At 44.2% G+C, this 18,814-nt stretch overlaps 1 protein-coding gene across 1 annotated transcript in view; it reads right to left on the bottom strand.

The window, feature by feature from the left end:
• FGF13 (fibroblast growth factor 13) overlaps positions 1-18,814 on the bottom strand; it is a 36,134-nt gene that overhangs the window by 3,792 nt on the left and 13,528 nt on the right. Inside the window, exon 4 of the mRNA XM_070951895.1 lies at positions 297-495. Coding sequence (XP_070807996.1) covers positions 297-495 — 199 coding nt within the window. The remainder of the gene's footprint in view (positions 1-296; positions 496-18,814) is intronic.

Below are 18,814 nucleotides of genomic sequence, written 5' to 3'. Positions count from 1 at the left end.
AGGGGTCGTATTCACTTACTTTCCCTACTGGTTCGCACATGTGAGTGTACATGCGCTTTGCTCACGGAGGTGCCTTCCGTGCATGCACCCGTCTCAAAAATGTGCCTAAATAGGACAGCATAGAGCTGGGGTGGGGGTGGGGGTGGGTGGATGGGCCCACCTCCGATTTCCGCTACCAGTTCGGGTGAACCGGCTGAATACCACCTCTGCCCGAGATCAAAACAGCAGGAGGGAAAACAAACAAATTGTATTCAAAATTCTCTGCGAATAGCCGAGTAACATCGAAAGGGTGTTACCTTTTAGCGGTTTGGGAAGGAAGTGTGCCGCGGGCTTGTTTTTCTTCACGTGGTTTCCTTTCATGACTTCGCCTTCTTTGTTGAGACCTAAGTACCAACCTCTTCCCGATTGCATCTGCCGGTAGATCATGGAAGAATACGTGACGTAATAATTTTCGAAAACAGATTCTTTGAACTTGCATTCCGGTGTGAAGTGCTCCTGCAGGGAGAGGGTGGGGGACGGGAGCGGGGTGTCGGGGGTGGGAGAGGGAGGAGGAGGAGGAAAGGAAAGAAATGAAAAAAAAAAGAGAGATCAATATTTGCACAAAGTCCCATCTGTTAATGCAGAAATGATTCGATTTTTTGCTGGCCTCGGCCTCCGCCCCTCCCTGTTCTTGCTCTGCTTTCCTTTCTCCATAATGTAGTTTGGGAGCAGATGGGCCCGTTGCATCTCCAGGCCATCACAACATCTAAAGTGAAGAAATATCGATCGGCAGGAGAATTTTGCTACTCCATCACAATTGGCAGTTCTGTACGGAGATGGGTGGTGGTGGGGAAAGGCGTTTCGTATGGAGGTGGGGGAGGGAGAAATTAAGATCAAAGGATGGATGTCAAAAGCAAATGCTCTTTTTACCAAGTGGCTGATGTTAACGCAACATTTACCAGCTACCTCATTACGTTGCTATTATTTATTTATCATCTTTTATCGGACCGGCTGCAGACCAGGGTGCTTTTGAAAGCTTGCGAAGCTGACCGGGAGCCAATCTCAAATGAACCGTGATTGTTTGGCACCATGGACAGGGGTGAAATGCTCCCGGTTCGGGCTGGATCGTCCGGTCCGAGAGAAACCTCTTGTGGAATTGAAGACTTAGTGTCCTCATCCTCGTTGTGTGGTGATGGCAGAAGGGGTAGAATTAGATGGTCCATCAGAGCAAACAAGTCGATTGGCTGTCTTATCTATTTGGAAGCTTGGTTTTGGAGATCTAGATTGCAAAAATCCAAATAGACAGGCTAGATGGCCATAATACCACTTCTTCCTTCCTTTATTTATTTTCTTCCACCATAAAAACAACCCTACTCTATGTGGACTCTAGAAAGTTTAACTGCTCTCCAAATTGCTCAGTGAACTTTTGTGATAGTATTGGACATTGATCCGGGAGTCCTTGAAGCTAGTCTAGGGGTCGGCAACTTTAAACACTCAAAGGGCCACAAAGGTCTTAACCCAAAGCCCTCGTTCAATTCTGGAGCCAACCGGAAGACCGATTCCCCCACCATAGAGTCTCCTCCTAGCATGGCGTCCTTTTTCCTCTGCCAACTAGAAGTCGGTTCCCCCACCATAGAGTCTCCTCCTAGCGCGGCATCCTTTTTCCTCTACCTGTCCTAACCGAAAGTCCTATCAATTGTGGAGCCAATCAGCAACAGGGAGCCACAGCAGAGGGATGAAAGAGCCACATGCGGCTCCAGAGCCGCAGGCTGCTGACCCTTGACCTAGTCCAACAGCCTAACTATACTCCACAAACATTTTAATTTGATAACATTTTAGATCCAGGGGGAAAATCACGTTGGTATTACAGGTTCAGATTCTGATCGGCCAGTCACAGAATTGGTTTCCAGCAATACGGAATGTTGACTGGGAGTGGTGCGGTGGCCTAGAGGTGGAGCTCTCACCTCACAATCAGGAGGCTGTGAGTTCGATCCTAGGTAGAGGCAGATATTTCTCTCTCTGGGCACAGCGAGAATATTATCTGCTGAAGAAAACTCCACATTGGCAACAGGAAGAGCATCCGGCCAGTAAACACTCTGCTAGCTCCATTCAGTAGCCCAGACTCCACCCCACAAGGGATTATGGGGTCGTTAAAAGAAGATGACGAATACGGAATATTGACTAGTCAGATGGATTCTGAATTGGGATTTATATGTGCATAGTGTGTCGTGGATGTCCATCTATTTCAAATGCTTGCAGGTAAATATTTCTTTAAGACACAGCATAAGGAGGCGACGGCGGTATTCTTCGAGTCGCAAAAAAACAACAACAACAGAAAAACCACACACTGAAGTAAACTGGTGGGAAGGAGATGGGACACCATGGAGCTCATCATCCAATTAAGAGCACTAAAAGAGAAGCCTGGAGCGTGTGGAGAAGGTGATTATAGCTTCAGTACAGTAATTTGCTGTGTTTGGGGACTACACAACTTGCTGCATTCAAAGATGGATGTTCAAATTAGGAGCCGAGCCACTCTGCTGTCACCGAGCCAATTTCTTTCCGAGGGCAACAATCTCAGCCCAAAGAACCATTTCTGTAGACTGTGGCATCCTTCTGAGTTTCATTCACGCCCAGAAGTCAAAGGCTTGAATGCAAAACTACCCGAGGACATAGACAATCCTGACCACTTGGACTGGACGTCCAGAGGAACTTTGGAGGAACGGACCCTATGAACTGTCATCTGGTAGATGTCAGGGTTCCAAGTAACACCCCCAACGAAATCAAATTCCGAGGCTTGAAGTTCCTCAAAGCTCACTTGTCAGAGCTCCAAACTATGATTTCCCAAGCGCTGACATGAATGAGTGGGAAAGAGCCTGTTAGAAGTAGTAGCTTGACTTTTTCACCCAGTTCTTTCCCCCGGCAGATAACGTCACTTAGGTGATGGGAGGAGGGGGAAATTCCTGTGATTTGAAGTAACTGAGATGAAAGATGGACTTGGAAGATGGCCAATGTGACACTGAGATTTGAGGAACGGAAAGGGAGGGGTTTGGGATCAGAGGATCAGTTTCGGCTGCAAATGAGTTCAGGACTAGATCGTTATTCTTCAATAAATAAGAGATTTCATCAAAGACTTTATGTTTGAGAATGAAATTTATTTGAGATAATATCGGAACCTGACATCACTTTTATTAGAGATGTCATATTGGCACATCTGGGAAAACCCGAATCTGAGAGCTTCCGGGTTTTCCTCGCCCAAAAGAAAGTTCAAGTCCTTGCCCTTCACCCACATGTCCATCACATGAACCGATCAGGTACCCTCTGGTACAGAAGATACCTCCTCATTCTTCTCAGCACAGCTGCAGGGCACAATGGCCTTGACTTTCTAGAAAGAATGTTATTTTGACTACATATCCTCTTCACTCTATACAATCCCCCCTCCCAGTTTCCCACAGTTGAATTGGTGGCAGGCCCGAAGCCTGAAGTTTCAAAGATATAAAGATGGCTTCCAGGTCTGACAGTAGAACAGCTTGCCACACAAAGAGGTGCTTTCTTCTCAGTTGGGGATCGTCAGTCAGAAGACACTGGATGGTCATCCCTCAGAAGTCTTCTACCGACCCTGGTATTGAGCTGGAAGTTATACAAGATGAGCTCCAAGAATATTTATGAGAAGAAAGGGAAGAGAGGTCAAAGGTAATGGTCTTGATATTGGATACCTTTGAAAAATAAGGCCACTGATAATTAAATCTTCAAAAGCAACCAAGATGATGAGGGGACTGGAGGCTAAAATATACGATGAACGGTTGCAGGAACTGAGCATGGCTAGTCTAGTGAAGAGAAGGACCAGGGGAGACAGGATAGCAGTCTTCCAAAATTTGAAGGGCTGCCACAGAGAGGAAGAAGAGGGTCAAGCTATTTTCCAAAGCACCTGAAGGCCAGACAAGGAATAATGAATGGAAACTGAACAAGGAGAGATTCAACCTGGAAATTTATTTATTATTTATTAATCAAATTTCTATACCGCCCTACTCCCGAAGGACTCAGGGCGGTGAACAGCCAAGATAAAATACAGATAATACAAATATTAAAAAGTCCCTTAAAATTATTAAATATTTCGGCCGAAACACAGATTAAAACACCCAATTTGTAAAATCACGAATTAAAAAATTTAAAAATTTAAAAGATGGGAGTTAGGCCAGGCCAGCTTGCTGAAATAAGGAGAAATTTCCTGACAGTGAGAACCATCAATCCATGGAAGAGAAGTTGCCTTCAGAAGTTGTGGGAGCTTCATCAATGGAAACTTTCAAGAAGAGATTGGATTGCCATCTGTCAGAAATGGTATAGGGCAGTGATGGCTAACCTTTTTTTTGCCGTTGTGTGCCAAAAGCAGGGGGAGTGCGGGCAGGTCAAGCCCTCCCCTTGCTTTTGGCACGCGATGGCATGGTGGGCATGTTAGGCCTGTTTTTTCGCCCTCCCCAGGCTCGAGATGCTTTCTTGAAGCCTGAGGAAGGCGAAAATGGCCTTCTGGAAGCCGGAAACGGCCCATTTCCTGACTTTTGGTGGGACCGGAAGGCCCGTTTTTCGCCCTCCCCAGGTTCCAGAGGCTTTCTAGGAGCCTGGGGAGGGTATAAACGGCCTTCCCCACCCCCTGGAAGCTGGTAACGGCCCGTTTCCCAACTTCCGGTAGGCCCGGAAGGCCCAAAAATCAGCTGGCCAGCGCGTTCATATGTGCTGGAGCTGAGCTAGGGCATTGCTTGCATGCCCACAGATATGGCTCTGTGTGCCACCTGTGGCACGCGTGCCATAGGTTTGCCATCACGGGTATAGGGTCTCCTGCTTGGGCAGGGGGTTGGACTAGATGACCTCCAAGATCCCTTCCGACTCTGTTAATCTGTAAAAAAAAAAAAGGAGGTAAATCACCGTGGCTTGCGAATTTGCAAAGGAGGCTAATCCGAATCGGGGAAGATCTGCTCGCCCTCATCCCAGCCTGTGAAAATCACCTTAAAAAAACACCGATTTCACCAAATTCATTTGCACTTGTTCAAGAAGACGTGGTTCTTTCTCCAACCTCTTTGGAAAAACCCAACGTGGCTCAGTCTGTTGCACAGTTCACGTGGCTTATTAAGACAGGCTCCCGGCTCTTTATTCATCAGAAATCAGACAAGAGCTTTAATTTAAAACGTCACAACATTTGAGTAATGCTTTTGACAGAACGGATAACAAAGCTGCGAGGTTAATGAGGAATTGGTTAATTTCCTACGGCAACAAAGCCGCCACATGATCCATTCTCCTCCCCCCCCCAAAGTGATCAATCCCAAATTAAATCAAGTGTGAGTGATAAGCTCACACCAAGAAGTGAAATTGGCAGTGAAGAAAAATGAACAATGGAAGAGGCAACACAAACAGAAAGTGAAGGTGTGACAATACGTACGCAGCAATCAGTCAGAGGGAAAAAACAACCAGTTTAAACCAGGGGTGAAATGCTCCCGGTTCGGACCGGATCACCCGATCCGGTAGCGATGGAGGCGGGTGGTTCGGAGAACCGGTAGCAAAAATCCCTGCCCCCCCCCATGCCCAGCTGAGCCGCGCAATCATCAGAGGCTTTTTTTAAAAAAATTTTTAAAAGCATTTTTTCTACAACCTCTTTGGCTGAAAAAATGCTTTTAAATGTAAAAAAAAAAGCCTCTGATGATCGCGCGGCTCAGCTGGGATCGTCAGAGGCTTTTAAAAGCATTTTTTCTACAACCTCTTCGGCCAAAGAGGTTATAGAAAAAATGTTTTTAAAAGGAAAAGAAAAGCCTCTGCCGATCAGGCAACTCAGCTGGGATCGTCAGAGGCTTTTAAAAGCATTTTTTCTACAACCTCTTCGGCCAAAGAGGTTATAGAAAAAATGTTTTTAAAAGGAAAAAAAAAAGCCTCTGCCGATCAGGCAACTCAGCTGGGATCGTCAGAGGCTTTTAAAAGCATTTTTTTACAATCAAGAGGTTGTAGAAAAAATGGTTTTAAAAGTAAAAAAAAAAAAGTTGGCCACGCCCACTTAGTCATATAACCCCTCAACAAGCCACACCCACAGGACCGGTAGTAACAAATTTTACATTTCACCAATAGTTTAAACCATCAAAAATGAAAAAAATAAATAAAGACAAAAATACCCTGTCTTGGGTGTTCATTTTCCTTCCATTTTTCTTGGCAATCTTCTTGTCATCTCAAAATCCTATTTTCTTGAAAATAAAAACTTTGCATTGAGCTGGATTCCTGGTATCTTAAACAACCCAGCAGCCGTACAGAAATGGTTTGTTATTCTCTTTTGTCCGAGATTATTTATTTTTTTAAAATTGTATTCTTGTCTGTCAGAAGGATCTGAAATTTCTAGTAAATTCTCATCCAAGATCTCGAATCAAGGGTGAAGATCTTGGAACGGAAGACACGCTCAAGATCTGGAGACCCTTCTTCTCTTCAGGATTGCGAACCAGAAGACAACAAAACTATTCATTTAAGGAGCCCTTTCTTATTTCGTGGGCCATTACACAGCAATCTATGAGATTCTCCTTTTAAAAATTAGGCCTGTCTTTTGTCTCCGTGATATTTTAATTTCAGTTGTTCGGTTCTATTCTAAACGAGGGTCCTGGACAATCGAAGCTCACAGCTGGGCTCCAGTGCAGAGACTTCGAGGTAAAACTGGCTGAGGACCATTTGCCCAGTTGGACGTTAAAGAAGTGATTAGCAGATTCTGATGGAAAACGAACTATTTAATACTTTGAGAAAGCAGAAAAACCCTCCCTCCCTCCCTCTCTTCTTTCCTTCCTTCCTTGATTTCCTTCCTTGATTTCCTTCCTTTCCTTCTTTCTTTGATTTCTTACTTCCTTGATTTTCTTCCTTCCTTCCTTCCTCTCTCCCTTTCTTTCCCTCCCTCCCCTCCCTTGATTTCCTTTTTTCCTTCCTTCCTTCCTTCCTTCCTTCCTTCCTTCCTCATTCATTCATTTCCTTCCTTCTTTGATTTCTTTCTCCTTCCTTCCTTCCTTCTTTCCCTTTCTTCCTCTCTCCCTCTTTCTTTCCCTCCCTCCCCTCCCTTGATTTCCTTCCTTCCTTCCTTCTTTGATTTATTCCTTCCTTCCTTCCTTCCTTCCTTCCTTCCTTCCTTCCTTCCTCATTCATTCATTCATTTTCCTTCCTTCTTGATTTCCTTCCTTCCCTCCTTCCCTTTCTTCCTCTCTCCCTCTTTCCTTCCCTCCCTCCCCTTCCTTGATTTCCTTTTTCCTTCCTTCCTTCCTTCCTTCCTTCCTTCCTTCCTTCCTTCCTTCCATCCATCCATTCATCCATCCATCCATCCACTATTCCCTTCTACTGACTCTGTCCCCCGATATGCAATTGGGGTTAAAATCGTACGCATCGTCTTGGAAACAACATCTACACCATCTTTCCATAAAATGGCCCAAAACAATCCATTGGCATGAGGGGTTGCCACAACAGTCTAGCTCCCAAGCAACTTGATGAAATAACTATGTTTTTATCTGTTTCCTAAAAAAATAAATAAAAATAAAACAACAACAACCCAAAACAGAAGGATGGACTTTCTTCCCTTCCTCCTGCCCCAGGCGGTCAGCCTCTGCCTGGTTAACTCCATCCCACAATTTTCTTCGGTCTCCTTCTGCCTTAATCGCCGTCTAATGTCTTCCATCATTCGATTTCTGCACGCTAAATTATAAGTTTGGCGGGCGACTGTTGTTAGGAACGCCAGGGGTACAGCAGCAAAGGAACAATAACAGTAATAAATGCCAAGAAAAAGGGGGAATTTGTTATTGAAATGGTGGACTGTGGCAACTGAAGCATCATTTCAGTCAAACAAGATTAAATGAAGAGGAGATGCAGGCACGCCAACCAAAAAGGGGGGGGAAAGAAGATCAATAGGATGTCATTTGAAAATATAAAAAGATGGTGCCACCCCCACCCCCTTTAATTGAGCCAATCTGCATTATTAAATTAAGGCTTTCTCGAGATGAAAACGTACCAATTCTTTCTGTCTTGCTGTTCTCCTCATCCCAAGTGCCAAGGTGCAGTTATAAAATTACAGGGGTGAATGAACTTTCAAGATCTCTTTTTAAAGCCACCTCTGGACAAAAAGACACCAGCATCTCCAAACCAATGTCTCTTAGTGGTACGATTGTCAACCTGTCTCAGGCTGCTGGCATTAATAGGACTCCACCGTGGACAAGAGGAGTTGGCACAGTCAGAGCAATGGGCATTATATGCCAAAGCAGAGGTGGGTTTCAGCAGGTTCTGACCAGTTCTGGAGAACCGGTAGCGGAATTTTTTTTTTTTAAATTTGATTTATATGCCGCCCTTCTCTGGAGACTCAGGGCGGCTTACAGTGCGTTAAGCAATAGCCTTCATACTTTTGTATATTTTATACAAAGTCAGCTTATTGCCCCCACAAACTGGGTCCTCAATTTATCTACCTTAGAAAGGATGGAAGGCTGAGTCAACCTTGAGCCTGGCAAGATTCGAACTTACTTTAATTGCAGACAGCTGGTGTTAAATTACAGTGCCTTGTCTGCAGAGCTATCCAGGCTCTGTAGTTCTTGATTTTGAGTAGTTCGGAGAACCGGTAGTAAAAATTCTGACTGGCCCCGTCCCCATCTATTCTCTGCTTCCCAAGTCCCAGCCAATAGGGAGGAAATGGAGATTTTGCAGTATTTTCCCCCTGGATTGGGGTGGAAATGGAGATTTTAAAATATCCTTCCCCTGCCATGCCCACCAAGACATGCCATGCCCACCAAACCACACCCACAGAACCGGTAGTAATTTTTTTTAATCAATTGACTATCAATTTTGGAGCCAACCAGCAACAGGGAGCCACAGCAGAGGGATGAAAGAGCCACATATGGAGAACTTCAGGAGAACCGGTTGTTAACTTTCTGAGCAGTTTGGTGAACTGGTTGTTGGAAGAAATCATTAGGGCAGAGAACCGGTTTGCTAAATTATTTGAATCCCACCACTGGTTATAGCTGAATTTTGGACTGAATGAATCATCGATGGATGTTCTACTTCAAGATCATGAACTTAGTACATGCATTCCTTTTCTACCCCTCTGCTCGCATCTCTCGCCGTTCTCTGGAGGATCTTAAGAAGATGTTCTGCACCCTTCCAGCTTAATAGAGACTTTCAGGGTCCTGCAAAGACCCCACCCAACCACAAGGCGAAAGTTTTGCACATGGGAAATTTCCGCACCTGTATCATTCCGACCTCCCGAGAACAAATTGTGATAAAGCAATGAGAATATATCCGTTGAACAAAACTCCTCAAGGGTAACAGGAAGGGCATCTGGCCATTAAACACTCTGCTAGCTCCATTCAGTTGCCCAGTCTTCACCCCGCAAGGGATTATGGAGTCGTTAAATTGGTTAGAAACATAAATCATGTTTCAAATCAACAACTGTGTTCTTGTTATTTTGTTGGCTCTGCTTCTGGTTTTTCAAACCTCTCTGAGCTTCCCTGAGGTTCAGTTGTCTACTTGGACAATCCTATCGATTGATATAATAATAATAATAATAATAATAATAATAATAATAATAATAATAATAATAATAATAATAATAAAATCCTGGAAAATTTAAAGCAAATAAACCCTTTTGCTTTTCTACCTTCTTCTGGAGGCATTTAGGAATATTTTTCAGGTCTCCCTTGCTTGTGTTTCCCAGTTTTCTTGGTGATTGGAGGTGTTGGGTGTGGGAGAGGATGGTGACAGCTGCTGCGTGACTATTTTCTGTGATGTCTCTTCCCAGTTTTGCCCAAACTTTTCAATCTGAAAAGGCCCCTCCCCCCCTTAGCTGCTGAAGTTGAGAAACACTCAACTCCCGTTGGCTTCGAGACATCTGGGATTAAGGGAATTGGCCAGGAAACCTGGAGAGGATCCAGTTAGGAAAGGCTAGCCAAAGCCATCTCATTTTAAAGGAGAGGTGGTGCCCTCATTTCACCCCTGCCCCCATCCCTCAAACATACCCCTTCTAATCAGAAACCCCTCCCTTACAAAACAGCTACGTTGCGTTGGACATCAATTAATCTCACATTATCTCAGCTATCTCTCTTAATGTCCCCTTCTCCAAACAACTTTTGGCAGCTACAGAAAAATAGGGGTGCATCTAGAATTCAAGATGTGGGCTTGTTCTCGCTCATTGAGGAATCTCGATTTGCCTTTATGCAAGTTTCTTGTTTTGGAGGAACCATTTCATAGCCAGCCGTCTTCCGTCTTGGAGTGACAACAGGAATGGGTGGAAGAGTGATTGATTAATTTGAAGCTGTCCTTTGCTTTTCATTTCCTGTTCTGAATGAGTAACATCAAGGGCGAGGTGGGAAGGGAACGCAACTTGAAATTCTCAGATTAAGCTGGCAGCAGAAAAGAGAGGGGGAAGAGCCTCCTGGCAGAGCTTCTTTTCTTCAAGCCCCGTGCAAGGAATCGTCCTCATCCTCATTGTCACAAAAGGCCACACTGCTTGGATTGGCACATAAATTACGCTGATACATTAGAACAGCGGTCACCAACTGGTGGTCCGTGAGAAAATTTTGGTGACTGCTGCTGGTCCGCAGAAAAATTATTTGCATTTTTAATATTGCACTAAATCAGGGGTCCTCAAACTACGGCCCCTGGGCCGGATATGTGCAATCAATGTTTGTGTTACTGTAGAGAGTCTCCCCCTTCGGGGTCTTTTTGTGTGCAGGTCGGAGGTCTTCCCTCTGCTTGAAAAGCCTATGCTCCTAGTCCTCAGTGAGGTGCTTCTGCTGAGCCTCCTCCTCGGTCAGATCCAATTTGAACTGAGCTGTTTTGCCAACTCTTTCTCATGGTGGCTGCTGAGTTCCAACAACTGCTTCCTGTTGGGGTCCTAAGGAGCCCAGTGGACAGGCGAGGAGTGGCTGGGAGGGAAGGGGTGAGTAGAGGCTGGCAAGGTGCCCCTCGATGTGAGTGACATCAAGTTGGCCATGCCCACCCAATCACATGATCACCTAGCCACGCCCACCCAGCAGGTCATTAGGCAGATCGTATTAGTAGTTCGCGGGATTTAAAATTATGAACTTAGTGGTCCCTGAGGTCTGAAAGGTTGGTGACTCCTGCATTAGAACATCCTAAATTGTTGGAAAGAATTTGACACCAGATTGGTTCTTGGGAAGAATTTGAAGGCCAACATCCGCTAAAGAACTAGTGTTGATGATTTCACCTTGTTGTGTATACAGATAATGACAAGACTGGGCAACCGCTAAGAGCAGGAACATCGAAGAATGTCACAAAAGGGCTGATTCGGCATCTTAAGAACAAATGCCTACAAAGCGAGAGTTAAGACAACCACATACGCCACTTCCGCAAAGAAGCTGGAGAAACAATGGATCACCCGGTTAGCTGCTGCAACAGAAGATCACCCAGACTGACTACAAGCAGCGGCATGACAAAGTAGCAGCAATGGTGCATTACAATGTCTGCAAGAAGTACCGTTTGCCTACAAGCAAGAACGGGTGGGACCACAAAATAGACACAGTAAGTGAAAATGAAAAAGCGAAGGCGCTCTGGGATTTTGGAATTCAAATGAACAGGCACCTGCCACATCACACCCCAGCCTTAACAATTGTTGATAAGGAAGACAAAAAAGTCTGGATAATGGACAACCAGTACTTGGACACAACAGAAGAGAAAGAATTGGAGAAAATCACAAACTTTAAAGACCCACAAACAGAAGTAAAACAACTGTGGCTAAAAAAGGGCAAAGATTTAACCAACGGTAATTAGAGCCTTGGATGCCAAGAAAGACTATTTTTATAAGCACCAAGAAAGAAGTAATTTTGCATTTGTACTTATAATTGCTATAAAGAAAAACCGGAAGGTACTTCTTTCTATTTTTTCTTTCTTTCTGTCTTTTTGGCATTTCCTTTGTTCTTTTCTCCTGTTCCGTTTCCCCTTGTTTTTGTTCATTTTTAATCTTCTGTTGAACATTCTTAATGAAAATGATATATATATATAAAAGACAGCAATACGGTAGCAAATAAGTAACACATAAAGCCTGAAGAACATAAAACTAGAAATGAAAAACATGAAACGGCAACCGAGGGCAAACTCATCAGCCATCCCTGAACACATTTCACAAACTCACTTAAATTCAGAGACACACAAAATTCAGAGATTTTTCCATTCAGGCACCTTCTGTCTTCCTTTCTCCCTCCCTCCTGCTTCAATCTCTTAGACATTGGCAGCATCTTAAGTTATGAATCAATCTCCATCCAGATCTTGTCACATCACAGGGATATATTCATTAGTCAATTTCATCTAACTTTCTCCAAGCTTGCAAAAGGCCTGGCAGGCGTATTTCTCTGAAGCTGCAATTATTTTTTTTCCCCCAACAAAACTTTCTTCCAGGGGTTTTTATTTTCCATCCTCAGATCAACCCGTTTTTTCCCCCTCTTCCTCTCGTTTTCTGTAGGCTGGCCTGATGTTAAACTTGCAAGATCTCAACATCACTTTCCAAAAGATGGAATGATGACTTCCCTCTGATAACTTTGATAAATGGAGCCATTGAAAAGAATCCAAGCAGCTGTACAATTAGTTGTAAGCCCCGCTCCCACCTTCTCGTGATATGACATTCTATACATTAAACACAACGCTTTCTCTGATTTGTTTATAACAGGTGACGATGCTTCATTGACCTTGACTCGGATGGGGATACCGCCAGGAAAATTTGAACGAGGAAGTTAGAAAAAAACAATATTCTAAACAAGGCAGTAACAATCTCTCTTATTGGTGTTACATCATGGTGACTATGAAGTTAGGAGTTCAGCTTGAATGGAAGCAGGAGTTGACTTGCAATCTCCAGCCCATTAGTTGTGAGCTGGTGAGTCACGGAGCTAGGACAGAAGAAGTAAAAAAAAAAATCTACTTTTTTCTTTACGTCGGCTATATGTTCTGCATTTTTCTCATTCTTCCAAACTCCTTTTTTAAAATAAATAAATAAATAAATAATCCTCAATTAAAAAGCAGAACTGGACAGAATTTGGAGGAGGAGGAGGAAGAGCAGGAGGAGGAGGAGGAGAAGGAAAACGGGGTTCTGATTGTATTTGTGTTCCAACATTTTATAACATTTCAGAGGGCGTAAATTTGTCCACTCATCTTGCCTTCATTAAACTGAAGATGTCTTACCTGGATGGATATCAATCTCACCAGAAGAGAAGAAGGAGAAGGAGGAAGAGGAGAAGGAAGAAAATAGAAGGGAAGAAGAGGAAAAAGGAAGAAGAAGAAAGCAAAAGAGAGAACAACATATAGACTCAACACGGATAAAAAAGATTGAGAAAGAAGGGAGGATTAAAAAGGAAATGCTTTCCTAGAGGAATGTTTCTCTTTAAAAAAAAAATCACCTGTATTTGCAAACTTCACAATCTCTACTCTACTATGATGGGGAAATCCCCTTCCCCCAAAAGATTTCCCTAATCTAATGTCTGGAGATAATGGGAGATGTAGTCCTGGGAGAGGGAGGGGAAAATATATCTACCTAAACTGTTAATTTACTACAGTCATCACACATACTTTTCAGAAAAAGTCAGAATTAGGAAAAAAAATCAAACGAGTAAGCAAAGCAGAGGTAGGCTAAAACATACAAAGAACGGTTGCAGGAACTGGGTATGTCTAGTTTGATGAAGAGAAGGACTAGGGGAGACATGATAGCAGTCTTCCAATATCTCAGGGGCTGCCCCAAAGAAAAGGGAGTCAAGCTCTTCTCCAAAGCACCTGAAGGCAGGACAAGAAGCAACATATGGAAACTCATCAAGGAGAGAAGCAACCTAGAACTAAGGAGAAATTTCCTGACAGTGAGAACAATTAACCAGTGGAACAACTTGCCTCCAGAAGTTGTAAATGCTCCAACACTGGAAGTTTTTAAGAAGATGTTAGATAACCATTTGTCTGAAGTGTTGTAGGGTTTCCTGCCTAAGCAGAGGGTTGGACTAGAAGACCTCCAAGGTCCCTTCCGACTCTTATTCTGTTGTTCTGTTAGATATATTTGGTCTGAGGTTCTCTCTTTCTCTCTCCCTTTCTTCTTTTCTGCCCCCACAAAGTCCATCCTGAAAGAAATGTTATGGTTCTACTTGTAAACAGCAGGCAGAATCAATTCCACCCTTCCATCACAAAATTGCTCAACGGTGAAAAAGGAACACAAGTCAACCTTAGGGTCACTTGAGGCAAGGAGAGGTTCTCTAAAAGTCCTTTTAGCAACTTCTCTTACCGCACACCGAAATGAGGATGGAGAACAGCAGGTTGCGTTGAGTAGCATTTCCTGGAGCCAACCTGATTTCGCAACATCCGGTCTCCCTCCTTTTCTTTTGGTCTTTCTCTTCCTGTAAATTATCCTGAGTCTAATCGATCCCACTTCCTCCCACCCTTCTGCTAGGTTCCCCTCACACATATGTGCTAGTCGTTCCCGACTCTAGGGGGCGGTGCTCATCTCTGTTTCAAAGCCGAAGAGCCAGCGCTGTCCGAAGACATCTCCGTGGTCATGTGGCCGGCATGACTCAACGCCAAAGGCGCACGGAAAGTTCTTGACAGCAGCAAGACTGTTGTATGCACAAAAATGGACGAATGGTTGCAGAAGTTGGAGTTGGCTGAACTGTCAAAATTGACTATTTTGATTAAAGAAAAGAATGTACTTTTGTTTCCACATGGAAACCGCTTCTGAACTTTGTGCTTGAAGTGTAAAAGACGCTAGCCAGGAGGACAATCTGAGACACAATTCTCCATGACCTGGAGAGAGTCTAGTGAAGAAAAGGATCAGGGGAGACATGATAGCAGTCTTCCAATATTTGAGGGGCTGCCACAGAGAGGAGGAAGGGGGTCAAGCTATTTTCCAAAGCACCTGAAGGCCAGACAAGGAATAATGGATGGAAACTGACCAAGGAGAGATTCAACTTAGCAATGAGGAGGAACTTTCTGACAGTGAGAACCATCAACCCATGGAACAGAAGTTGCCTTCGGATGTTGTGGGAGCTTCATTACTTGAGACTTTCAAGAAGAGACTGGACTGCCCTATGTCAGAAATGGTGTAGAGTCTCCTGCTTGGGTGAGTGGGGGCTATTTGGACTAGATGACCTACAAGATCCCTTCCAACGCTGTTATTCTGATTGTGCTACTACAACTTTACAATAAAAAGTAGTTTTGAACACATGGCATTGGTTTCTAGATCTGCTCTACCCTACAGGGTTGCTATCTGCTCTTTTTTCTCCCAGTCAGCTCTTTCTCCAACTATGTGGCCCCTGAGTTTTGCTTCCCCGCCCCCAAATCTCCCAGTGGGCCACCCCAACTAGGAGTTCTGGGAGTTGTAGTCTACCCATCCCCAGGCAACCAAGAGGGGGAAAATCTATTCTGTCTCCAAATGTGAGTAGAAACATCCCTGATTTTCCCTCGGCTTTTAGACTGATTAGTAAAACTGAAGTCAAGTCAAGGGCCAACGGGGAATTTTCAGCGCTGGCAATTACATTCCATGTCATGGGTATTATTATTTTTTTAATTGACTCAAGGGAATGGCACAAAACACAACAACTTCTGCATTGCTAGTCCTCTTGGGACCTCTCTGCGGATGGATAGCTGCTGTTGGCCTAGGGTGGAGAGGCAACACACAATCTTCACAACTATACTAACAAGGGTCCAAAGATTATCTGAGTTATCCAGAGAGTTCTGGATTTCCAATTAGGAGTTGGACTCTGTTTCTCCCAGAGTCAAGAAGTAAAGTTTTGTGTGTGTGTGTGTGGAAAAATTTGGTCTACTGATAAAGGTACCTGGCTAGAAACCAGGAAACTGTGAGTTCTAGTCCTGCCTCAGGCGTGAAAGACAGCTGGGTGACTTTGAGTTACTCCCTCTTTCTCAGCCCAACCCAATTGACAGGGTTTTGTTGTGGGGAAAACAGGAGGAAGAAGGAGGCTTAGGTGTGTTCACTGCCTTGAGTTAATCAAGTAATAAAGGCTGGATTAAAAGAAAAGTCTAAAAAGAGAAAGGTAGACTCTTTGCACTGCAGATGGTTACATTATTGTTTTATTGTCTACCTGTAAGATGTTAAGAGGTATTGTGATAGAGCATAAGAAAAAAGAATAGAATAGAATAGAATAGAATAGAATAGAATAGAATAGAATGGAATGGAATGGAATGGAATGGAATGGAAGGGAAGGGAAGGGAAGGGAAGGGAAGGGAAGGGAAGGGAAGGGAAGGGAATGGAATGTAGAATAGACAAGACAAGAATAGAATAGGATTCAGAATAGAATAGAATAGAATAGAATAGAATAGAATAGAATAGAATGGAATGGAATGGAATGGAATGGAATGGAATGGAATGGAAGGGAAGGGAAGGGAAGGGAAGGGAAGGGAAGGGAAGGGAAGGGAAGGGAAGGGAAGGGAAGGGAAGGGAAAGAAAGAGAAGGAAAGAGAATGTAGAATAGAATGTAGAAGAATAGAATAGAATGGAATGGAATGGAATGGAATGGAATGGAATAGAATAGAATAGAATGGAATGGAATGGAATGGAAGGGAAGGGAAGGGAAGGGAAGGGAAGGGAAGGGAAGGGAAGGGAAGGGAAGGGAAAGAAAGAGAAGGAAAGAGAATGTAGAATAGAATAGAATTTAGAAGAATAGAATAGAATGGAATAGAATAGAATAATAGAATAGAATAGAATAATAATAGAATAAAATAAAATAGAATAGAATAGAGCAGAAGAGAAGTAGAGACGAGAAGAGAAAAAAAGAGAGAAGAGAAGAGGAAGAGGAAGAGGAAGAGGAGAGGAGAAGGGAGTCAATCAGGGAGAAGTTTCTATTAAAATTGTCTTCCTTGTGGACCGCTTAATTACAGATCAGACAGGTTTTTCTTTTTCTTTTTCAATGCAGCGAAGCACGGAGCAACAAACAACACAACCCTCAATCCACACTGCAGAGGTGCTTCAATGGATGCTTTGCTGCCTCCGTCCACTTCTCCTGCATGAAAAATCACCCTTGGGGTTTGCCACGTGCGGCAAAGGGAGAAATTTCTAGCCAACCGAAAGGTCAAGAGACCGATTCCTCCGGCCACCCACCACCCACCCACGCATCCATCCATCCGATCGCATGCTTGCCGCAGCTTCTTCCTCCAGCCTGTTTAGAGATCAGCAATTCCGGGGATGGCTGTTTTCGATTGCCTGCCCCACCCTCCCAGACACCCCCCCCCAGTGCGAAGAAGGCTCGTAATTGTGATGCATTGGAGGCGAGGCGCAAGCAAAGCAAAGCAAAGCAAAGCAAAGCATCGGAACGGAACCGAATGGAGAAATTCTTCCAATTAGCCAACTCGGCAGCCGTTTCCTTCGGAGTCTCCAAAAGCTGGGTCACTCCTGAGATCTTTTATTTATTAGGATGCTTTTCTGCAAGACAGCCGGCTTACAAGGTTAGGGCAGGAAAAGCCAGCTCTTGCATCTCCCTGGAGGTTTGAGAACCTCAGCCTTGTTGGGGGTAGCTGAGGTCAACTCTCGGGCCTTTGGGGAGGTCACAAGCAAGATTCAAAAGAGAAACCCAGCACTTTCCTTCATGGTCGGCTTCAAAATCCGGGGCTGGAGTCACTCATTTGAATGATGGGGACATCCCCTGTCTTGGGCCACTTCTGATCACAGATTAACAAGAGTTGGAAGGGACCTTGGAGGTCATCTAGTCCAACCCCCTGCCCATGCAGGAGGCCCTACACCATTTCTGACAGATGGCAGTCCAACCTTTTCTTGAAAGCCTCCAGTGATAAATCACCCACAACTTCCAAAGGCAACTTCTGTTCCACGGGTTGATTGTTCTCACGGTCTCAGAAAGTTCCTCCTTATTTCCAGGCTGAATTTCTCCTTGATCAGTTTCCATCCATTATTCCTTGTCTGGTCTTCGGGCGCTTTGGAAAACAGCCTGACCCCTTCTGAGGAACATCTGAACATCACAGCCCAAGGCAGGATCCAAAGCATTGATAGTACAGTGGTCTAAGCACCCTGTTATTAAGAGCAGCTGCCTGCAATTTACTGCAGGTTCGAATCTCTCCAAGGCTCAAGGTTGACTCAGCCTTCCATCCTTTCTAAGGTTGGTAAATTGAGGACCCAGTTCGTGGGGGCAATAAGCTGACTTTGTATAAATATACAAAAGGATGAAGGCTATTGCTTAACGCATTGTGAGCCGCCCTGAGTCTCCGGAGAAGGGCGGCATATAAATTAAAGCAAAAAAATAATAATAAAAAGAATTCTCTGAACTTCCCTCGGTGGCCCCAATTCTATTCCCCCGTATGCGGGATTCACACGTGTCTCTAAGCCCAATTCAAGCTCTCATTTTTACCCCTAAAAGCTCATTTGAAGCCAGGTTTCTAGGAGAGAACGTCTGCTGTCCAACAATCCCGTTGGCTCTTTCTTCGGAGATCTCACGACAAAGAGAGACGGCCTAGACGGGGACGATCAGTTTTATTTTAACCTGTTTATTAATGAGAGTTGAGCCTGTCTTTTGTGTTCAGGGTGATTTTGGTTGAGCCGAGAAGACAGTCGGTCGTTGGCCCAAAATCACCCGGGGAATTGCGTAGCTAAAGATAGCTTAGGTTTCCTGGAGGCTAGTCCAACACGTTAACTCTACGCCACCAGCTTTCATATTTACTGGTTGTAATTTAATGCTAGCTTCTTCTCCAGAAACGAAAAGATGCCATGAATAATTCATCCCAAACCTGCCCTGCCGTCTTCTTTATAACACCGCAAGCTAGATCAGGGTGGGCGAGGCTGAAGAGCCAATGGTCAGCCGGGCATGGCCGAGTGGGCGACAAACAGCAAACATTAAACCAAATTTCTTTTTTT

This window comes from Pituophis catenifer, unplaced genomic scaffold (assembly GCF_029215685.1).
Source record: "Pituophis catenifer annectens isolate HBS135680 unplaced genomic scaffold, rPitCat1.0.hap2 SCAF_11, whole genome shotgun sequence".
Classification (NCBI taxonomy): Eukaryota; Metazoa; Chordata; class Lepidosauria; order Squamata; family Colubridae; genus Pituophis; species Pituophis catenifer.
Note: the sequence above shows the minus strand (reverse complement) of the source record. Positions and strands in the feature narration are given on the sequence as shown.